Source organism: Brassica oleracea, chromosome C4 (genome assembly GCF_000695525.1).
Source record: "Brassica oleracea var. oleracea cultivar TO1000 chromosome C4, BOL, whole genome shotgun sequence".
NCBI classification, from domain to species: Eukaryota; Viridiplantae; Streptophyta; class Magnoliopsida; order Brassicales; family Brassicaceae; genus Brassica; species Brassica oleracea.
In genome coordinates, this window is record NC_027751.1 from 12278662 (window position 1) to 12288488 (window position 9827).

Consider the following 9827-nt stretch of genomic DNA (forward strand, 5'->3'; position numbering starts at 1 on the left):
TAATTAAATGCTTCACTTAAATATATATGTAAGAACAAGTTATTAACATGATTTTTTGGGGCACTAAGTTATTAACAAATAGTATTATTATACATGATCAAGCATTTGAAGCCTTTGAACAAATGAAAACTATAGATAAACGATAAAATATCGCAAGGGTTTCTCTTTGAAGACCAAACTGGGTTAACGCCGTAGGTTAATTTGTCGATACAAACGGTTGCATATTTTTAATGAACTAAACTCTACCTAAAACAGACAACGCAATTTTATGTAAATGTTGTGAGAGCTTAATCGTCCAGAAGTTGTTTTATATATTTTCTGAATTCTAACACCGTAAGTACTTTGGAATTTCATCTATGATGGAATATCAATTCTCAAAATTTTAGTTGGTAACCAAATTATATATAAAGAGGAACTCTCTAAAATCAATAAAAAGGTTCATCATGGAAATTTGAAGCAAAGTTTATAGGCGTGATGATAAAATGTAGAGTCCAGCCGAGGAAAACAGTAAGGACATAACGAATATATTGCAAACCATACTCAAACTAGTATGAAGTGTTTTTGAGCTTATTATTATCATGGAGATAAGAATCTCGAACTTCGATAAGGACATCGCTTTCTGTGAGGGATGGAAATGTATAATATTCCAACTTCTAAGCTAAATATTAATTAGTACATGTGAGAAGAGTTACAAGAAATGGTTTAGTATATATGTCATTTCAATGCATTTGAATACTCTGAAGATTTTTGAAAAGGAACTCGACAAGTAATCATGCTTAATATAGAGTAATTTATAATTGTTGGCCTACTAGTAATTTACTCGGCAAATCAATCGAAAAAATAAACAATGATTTGCATGGTAAATAAATATTTTGTTTTTTCATAAAAAAAAAACTATGTAGTCCAAACCATCCAGCGGATGAAGTAGAATCAATAGACAGATAGAGGACCATAAGACTTAGATATACACATACGGAGACAGTCGAGATACTACAAAACCATAAAATACTTTGGATCTTTATTTAGAACGGTCCAACCCACCACTGCATCATGTTACAATGATGCCAATGAGCTTTTTGAGAACATGTGAGAGTCACGGTGTCTCTCTCAGTATAGCTCGATCGGTGGCGAATTAACCTGGAAAGTTATCTTCACTACCAATTTGCCAAACTTATTCACGGAGGAATAGTTCAGCAGTCATTCATATAATAGAATTATATATTTTAAGTAAAAATTAATTGAATTGGGTATGATTTTTCTTTTTAAAAGTGGAACTGAGGGATAATATATAGAGGGCTAACTTAAGTTTCACGACTTGCAAGTATAAGGTGGAACCGTAGAATCTTTTGGGATGAAGGCAGTTTTGGCATGCGCGTATACTTTTTCTAAAGACATTAAATTAAAAAACCCTGCAATTATTATTTTTTAATTCAACTTTCGGAAGTCTTCAAGTTGACGACAAATTTGACACTTTTTGATTTCTGCTTTTTTCCTCTTTTATATTTTAACTAGGTTAAGATCCGCGATTTGCGCAGAATAAATATTATATATAAAAAATATTATATGTATTAAATATATTTACATATTATGAAATAATAAATATATATTAAATAATTAAAAGTCAGTAACTATTAAATATATAATTAAATTAGTGTGAACATATAAATCAATTTTATTAATCCAAAAAATATTTTCTTATATTTGATAGAATATGTAATTAAATATAAATGATACTAACATACATAGTATATGTTTAATATTAATGTCTATTAAATGATGATTTCTACTCATATAGTTTTTTGGTCATGTGTATCTTTAATAGCAAAAACTTTAAATTACTGATAACAAAATTTTCATTGTGGGATTAATAATTTTAGTAATTTTTAATTTTTAAAAAATTATCAATGTTAGTTCAAAACTTTTATCAAAAAAAATTATTCAAAGCAAATTTTGAAATTAAAATATTTATTTATTCAATATGGTTTATAGTTTAATTTAGAATGATATATATACTTATATATTTTAAATCTTAATGATTAATTAAATTAGACTTTTATTTATATGATTTTGTAATCATTTGTGTTTTGTCATAACAAAAAATTTAAATTCAAAATACAACATATACAGAAAAATCTAAATTTTCATTATATGGTTATTGTGGTTGTGTAATTTATTTTAATAGTAAATAATTAAACAAAAATGATAGAAATCATACAGATTATCAGCAAATCTTCATTATTTAAAATCATTAATTACTATATATATCATAATCACATTAGGTAATTTTGTAGGTTTTATTTAAGTAAATAAGAAATAATAAAATACATCGATGATGAATTTATTGTTAGTTTAATAAATAGCTTATTATATAATTATGGACCGACATATTTCTCTAATGATTCTAAGAATCATCCTAGTGATGACACGTGGCTATAAAAAGAAGTTGTAATACTTTTCAAATAATATACAGGGGATTGTGGTCTATGATAAACATACAAAAATCTAAATCGAGTGGACTATTTAATTGATTGTTTATGATAAACATACACATAAATATGTTACATATATTGTTTATCTGGGGCTTGTTCGCGTTTCGCACGGAATATTGTTTCATTATTGTTATGTATAATTTTTTGGATGATGTAATTATGTAGTCGTGTTTATTTATTAAGAACATTATTTGATATTTTATTGTGCTATGTATTAGATATGTGATAGGTTAATATATTTTGTGTTTGTTTTTTCAATAATGTTTTGTTGTGTGTATATTATCATTTGTTAGTGGTGAAGTGAGTCTCTGATAAAAAACTTATTGAATTTCAATAAGTTTGTATTTAGAAATTTGTTAATTTTAAGAATAACGGTTTCAACATCAAAATTGTATTTTATTCTTCATATTTTGGAACATTATTCTTGTAATATATTTTGTGCCCTCTCTCCGTAGTTTTACCTTGAGCCGTCACCATCTATGTATTTCGTTTATCTTTCCGGCGTAAAAAGTGTGCGGTGCTTCTCACCATCACCGGAAAAAGACTCACCTCCGTGCTATTGTTCTTCCTCGCCTTTTCTCCTGTGAGATTATCTGGTATTTGTTGTAGATCGGGCTTATGATTTCCCACTTGTGCGGGTTTTTCTCACGGTGTTGTAGGTTGTCCCGGTCAATATTGGCGCTCCTCTTTTTCCTTAAATATTGGCTTATGTTAGGTGTTGCATCTCTTTAGGCTGGGTCAGAGATTAGTCGTCTTTGATGTTGTCTTCCTCGTCGTTAGTCTGCCGTCGATAGTCCCTACTCATCTTGGTTTTCAAGATCTGGTTTTTGGTGATCTGACTTCTATGCTCTCTTTCATAGCTCGAGAATGATTCCATGGTTTGCTGATTTTGTCTCGTCTTCCTCTTCCCTCTCTGTTTTCTCATCTCGTTGCAGCTTTCTTCAGTGCTCGCATCTCTGGTGGCTTTTCCTTTCGCCATGTTTGTCGGTCCATGTTTGTCAGTCCATGTTTGGATAGTGATTTCCTTCGTGTATGCTTTGTGGGCTATCTGGTCTCAAACTTAGGCTTCGGTTTTTCGGTGCTTGCCTCCCATTCTCCCTCTCCTCAGGTTGTTTCTCTTCTTCCCCTCATTCCCTTGGTATAGGTGTGCAAAGTTAATCTCTTGGAGTTTTGGTCCTTTCTATCCAGAGATTTGTGGTTCTTTGATGGCATGCGCAACTTGTCTATGTTTGTTTAGTTTATGAGGTATTTTTTACCTCTTACCTGGTGGTTGTGCTTTCGGTGAATTAGGCATGTGTCTTGCTGCTTCATGGTGACTTTGGCATTCCGGTGATTATTCTTCGTCTGAATACTTTCTTGGTTCTTTCGTTGGTGCTTGATCGCGCTCTTTTGTGTTCGGGGATTGCTTTGTCTCAAATTTTATCTTTCTACCATTCTATGACCTCTGTTTGTTGTGGCCAAGATACTATGGTAAGGTGAGGTAATTCAGTTTTTGTTCTTGATCTCCTTTCAGCTCCGGACCTTTATTAAATTAGTGTTACAATGACATTTTAGTTTTTTCTGTGACTGTAGAGGTTTTAGGTTTAAATTATGTGTTTTGCTCAAATTTCTTCTTCTTAGTTTGATTATTTTAAAAATTTTAATAGTAAAATAAATATATAATTTTTAAATGAAATATTAGTAACTAGTAAAAAATAATAACTTAATGAAATTTTATGTTATAGTTGTGACTAAACTAAATATTTAAACTATATTTTACTTATTTTTTATTCATCTTGAATTTTAATGATTAATAAAATAGATTATTAGATTTTATGTGATGATGGTTAGTGCAAGAAGGTTTAGATAGTTTACATGTGGAAAGGGGGGGGGAGGGTTTGATGACAATTCGAAAATGATGGGTTAAATTGAAGTAATATAAAAGAAGAAATACCTAAAATGTAAAAAAATATATATATATATATATGAAGATACATGTCATCAAACTCCCCTTCCACATGTCATCAAACTCCTCTTCCACATGTCAAAAGAAGAGAGAAAAAATATACTTTATATATATCGACGTGATACATGTTGTTGGAGTTACACAAAGAACAGACAATATACTGTTAAGTCAGGATATTGGGTTGCTACAACCTTGATGAGAGAGGAGGAGGATTTAGAAGTACTACAGCCCAGCATTACAAAACTTCAAGCCTTTGTTTGGAAGGTGAATGCGCCACAAAAGATCTGTCATCTTATATGGCAATTAATATCAGGACAGGTTGCTGTAACAAGAAATCTGGTACGCCGTAATATGCGATGTGACAATTATTGCCCAAGATGTGGAGCACCAGAAGAGACCGTTACTCATGCTATCTTTGAGTGTCCACCAGCATTACAAGCATGAGAATTATCATCAATGCCATCGAGTTCTGAAATTTTCCCTGTACCAAGTATTTATGCTAATATAGACTACCTTTTTTGGAGAAAGAATGGTATTCTGGAGCTAGGTGATGATAGAGATCCTTATCCTTGGATAATTTGGTACATCTGGAAAGCTAGGAATGATAAGCTGTTTAGAGGCATAGACAGAGATCCATTGGAACTAGTTAGGTATGAAGAAGGTGAGTGCCAAGCTTGGTATAATGCAAGAGACACTGTACCGATTCCGCCACATGTACAGACTGATGAAGAAACACAAGCCTTAAGCTTGGGTAATATTTGTATGGTGGATGGTTCATGGACCTCCACAACTCAGTTTAGTGGAATGGGATGAGTTTGGAAGGATACAATGGGGAAGATACAGCTCGAGGGGTCAAGGAACTTGCGGAGGAGGGAGACACCGCTGCACTCGGAACTGGAAGCGCTACAGTGGGCAATGGAGAGTATGATACAAGACTCGACCTGTCAGAGGTTTGGGACGGACTGCAAGGACCTGATTGCAATGATAGAACAACCACAAGATTGGCCCAACTTCTCAACTGAGCTGGAAATCATTCAAACTCTTCGGTTATGTTTTTCGGACTTCAAGATCAGCTACTTTCCAAGGACGTAGAATGAGATTGCAGATTCGTTAGCTAGGAATGCACGTTCGTTTCATAGATCCTTATGTTTTATTGGTTGTTCTATTCCGGTCTGGCTTCCCAGACCACCTCAAGTTTGAGTAATAGAATAGCCGTTTGCCGAAAAAAAAAAGAAGAAACATTTCTAACACCTTTTTAAACTGAGCTTTAGAGATACGTATTTATAACAGCATGGGTTTTCTATAACTTTGGTTACTCTCAAAAGTGAATTATAAGACTATTCGTCTTTCTCAATGGTACATTAATGTGAATTATTAGATTGTTCGTCTTTATCAATCATAAAACTTTGTTTACTCGCTAAAATAAAGAACAAAGTTTTTGATAACTAAACTGTAGAAATGAAATTTTAAGTTTTAACAAAAAAATTGTAACTTATAATGGCTATGTTTGTTTAAGTGTCGGGTGACCTACGACTTGCGACCTGTAATAAAATTACATTCGTTTACGTATCGCACGACCTGCGACTAAATATGCGACCTGCGGCTAAATATTCGACCTGCGGCTAAAATTATATTCGTCTACGTGTCGCACGACTTGCGATCTGCGACATGCGACCAGTCCGCACAATCAAAATATTTTTAATTTTTAATCGCTATTTTTTCGGGTGATTTGAATCAAAACATGCGACTGGTCGCGCGATATCAAAACGAACAACAACCTACGACTAATCGTAGGTCGCAGGTTACACGACATATCTAACGTTGGCATAAAACATTATTTTATGCAACTTGGGATTTATTTTCCCCTTTTATATTAATTTGGAATTAAAAGTATACTATATATATTTATATAACCAAAAGTCTAAAACAAACGAATGTTTACAAAATTATCTACATATTATTTCAAAACTCTAAACTAATAATCAAATCTATAACGTATGGTTGTGGTAAGAAGAAAAAAAGAGTCTGAAACGTATGTTTCATTGCCCTCGTTTTAGTGGAACGAGAAAAAGCTGGTGTGTATCATTATCAACGTCTTGAATAACAAGGGAAAGATGTTAAAAATAATCACAAAAAGGGAAAATTTATTATTCATAAATGTTAAGAGTTGTAATTACAAGAAAAAGCAAATTTTCAGACGATGACCTTAATCATAAGTTCCTAACACTTTTTGCCCTTTTAAATTCGAATCTCATTCAACATTAGGCTTTAATCATGGTTATCCACATGAAACAATCTTCTCTCTCCTTGCATAGTATATAGATATAATTGGGAAACTATTCTATCAATAATACTAGTACGTCAATCTATTTCACTGCCCACTCCGTTTAACATATAATTTTCTACCGACCAACATTTGTGTATATTTTTGGTCAAAAACATACATGTATATATGCGCGTGTTTTTTTTTTCACATAGGTGATGTATGTTTGATATGGCATGCACGCATGATTGAAGAATAATGATTGAGGAATTTTTTCTGTAACAAATAAAACTGAAATAAATATGTGGCTAAGAACTCAAGGAAGGACACATGTTGAGACATGTTGATATGTGAAATGGGAATCTTATAATAAGGAACAAAGGGTTGAAAGCAAAAGGGTATATTTATTTAGTTTACTTTTCTTATTCTGAACCCTTAACTTCTGCCATCCTTTCCACCAACAATACTCCCTATCTCTCTTCTTCGTCTTCTTCCCCTTTAATTTTACACCAACTAAACATATCGAGAAAAGTATTTTATCTTCTTTTCTTTTCTATCAATTGTATTGTACTAATATATCTCTTTAAAAGAAAACCCTAGCTAGATCAAAGATTCCAGTTCTTTTGTTGTGAGGCCTCTTCTCTTGTTTTGTTTTTCTTCATTTTTTTTTTTGGTATCTTGGGGGCATTGAATCCTGTGACTGCCATGGCAGAACTTTTGGGGATCTGCGTAGATGGGCTACTTCTTGTATCACCTTTCAGGTAGCTGTCTCCAGCCTGCATCAGATGTTATTAACTCACTACACACCAAACACAACCACAGCAACAAAAACGGCAACCATTTTGAAGAGCCAAACAAAAACCAGCACGAAAGTTTCCTCCCCAAGCTGATAAACCCCCCCACCCACTAGTCAAGAGCAGTGTCATTTTGAGAGGTCAACAAAATGGGACTTAAAGGTTATAGCGCCGGAGATGGAGTAGGAGAGATAATAGAGGTTCCAGGTGGTCATATAATTCGAGCCACTGGACGAAAAGACCGTCACAGCAAAGTTTTCACATCGAAGGGTCCACGTGACAGGCGCGTGAGACTCGCAGCTCACACGGCGATTCAGTTCTACGATGTGCAAGACCGGTTACAGTATGACCGGCCAAGCAAAGCCGTGGACTGGCTCATCAAGAAAGCTAAAGCTGCCATCGATAAGCTCGAAACCACTCAAGAACCACCGGAGAATGATACTACTAAACCGGGATCTTCTTCTTCCGAGCCCAACTTGGCTGATACTCAAACGCAGTTTGTGGCGGCCAATCTTGATCCAGAAGACGCAATGAAAACATTCTTTCCGGCGACAACGAGCGGCGGTGGTACGAACATGAATTTCCAAAACTACCCTCATCATCACGATGCCGACAATATAGTTTCAAGAACAACCACAACCACCCCGAACCTAAGCCAAGATCTTGGTCTCTCTCTTCACCCGTTTCAAGGAAACAACATCAACAGCACAGTAGTCCCCGAGACCAACAACTTCGCCACGGCTCATTTCGAGACATTTGGGAGAATCTCGGGTTGGAACCATCACGACTTAACGATGACGTCATCATCGTCACCATCCGAACAACAGCAAGAGCAAGAAAGAGGTAACGGTGGTTTCATGGTGAATCTTCACCATCATCAACCATCGATGATGACATTGCTCAACAGTCAGCAACAACAAGTGTTTCTTGGTGGCCACCAACAACAACAACAACGGGGTACCCTTCAGTCCAGTTTATTCCCTCACTCGTTTCGTTCTTGGGATCATCATCATCAAACAACGTCGGACAATCATCATCATCATCATCACAATCAAGCTTCTCCTGTGATGTTTGCTTCTTCATCACAGTATGGTTCTCATGGGATGATGATGATGCAAGGCCTCAGCTTCCCCATCCATGGAGAAGAACCTACTCAACCAAACTCCTCTTCTTCTCCTCCTCCAAACTCACATCTCTAAACACAGGTTTGCTTTTAGGTATCTAGCACATTTAAAGAAAAGTTTAATTAATGACTTAAATTTTTTTTTATTAATCAACCCATATGTTTCTCTTTGATTTTCATTGTAGAAGAAAAGGTTAAGAACAATGGAGGTTTCTCATCTATCATGACACGGAGGCAAAATGGTGAATTAACGAGATGGAAGAAGAGCGCGCGATATATTAAATACTTTACCATCTATGTTTATAGATATGTGGTTTCAGTTATTATGATTCAAGACTACTACTACTACTACTCTCTTTTTAGTATTTTTACTACTCAGTTTTGCTTATTTACTTTATGGTTCTGCATTGATCATCAAGACTATGATACTGAATGAGATGGGTTCTATTTGTGTGTTTTCCTTTAATATGTCCTTGTGTTGCTATTTGTAATCTCATTTTTGTTCTATAAGTAAGTTATAATTTTCTGGTTTTTGCTTGTGTTTTTTTTTATGTCTTATACTAAGTAATGTTTTTCAGCTAATTTTGAAGTTGAAATATTTAGAACTTTACGGTCGTAGAAACTAATAATTGAAGAATAAGAGCTGCTCATTATCATCTGTGCAGCTATCATTCATTAAGATGGCTTCTGAATTCTGATGACCTTTAGCTATCTGCTAAAAAGTTGCGACTATTTAATAGAAAAGTCAACATTGTAACAAGTTTGGAATTTTGTGTGCAAAAGTTGCTATTGAGTATTCAAGCTCTGTGACAGAGATACTAAATGATATTTCAGGCTGCTTTGGTTAGGTTTCTTGATTTTGAAAGAAGTTACATCTCTTTAAAATAATGGGAATAGTTATATTTACAGTCTCATACATATAGGGAGAGAACGACACTGATCACTGTTTTGGCAGTGGTATATAATTTTGATGAAATAAAAGATGACATAGGTTAAAGTGTTTTGTACTTTTTAGTCACATGATGACCATCATTTCTTTATCCCAACGATGATCATCGTTTTCATACGAGACGTTAAAAGCTAAGAATTTTCGTACTAATATGAGAAGTTTGAGTACAATATATATTACTTTTTTTTTTGCCAACTAGTATCATTTATATTAGTTAAATATTGTTACTTATCTGATATGAAAATGACCACTTTGGCCTTTTGA

At 34.0% G+C, this 9827-nt stretch overlaps 1 protein-coding gene across 4 annotated transcripts; it reads left to right on the plus strand.

The window, feature by feature from the left end:
• The first annotated feature begins 7092 nt into the window (after window positions 1-7092).
• LOC106342905 (transcription factor TCP10) lies at window positions 7093-9145 on the plus strand. 4 transcript variants are annotated; one of them, XR_001269899.1, is made up of 3 exons: window positions 7095-8696; window positions 8800-8972; window positions 9008-9145. XR_001269899.1 is itself a non-coding variant. In XM_013781969.1 (2 exons), exon 1 carries the CDS (start codon window positions 7641-7643, stop codon window positions 8688-8690), a length of 1050 nt encoding a protein of 349 aa, XP_013637423.1. In that variant the 5' UTR covers window positions 7093-7640; the 3' UTR covers window positions 8691-8696; window positions 8803-9145. The 4 variants fall into 4 exon arrangements, 3 of the variants coding, with proteins under 3 accessions (XP_013637423.1, XP_013637422.1, XP_013637421.1); XM_013781969.1 differs by having other exon boundaries at window positions 7093-8696; window positions 8803-9145; XM_013781968.1 differs by lacking the exon at window positions 9008-9145 and having other exon boundaries at window positions 7093-8708; window positions 8800-8849.
• Window positions 9146-9827: the final 682 nt, after the last annotated feature.

Coding starts and splice junctions, on each gene's coding strand:
- LOC106342905 (XM_013781969.1), top strand. CDS start 7,641: ATGGGACTTAAAGGTTATAGCGCCGGAGATGGAGTAGGAGAGATAATA.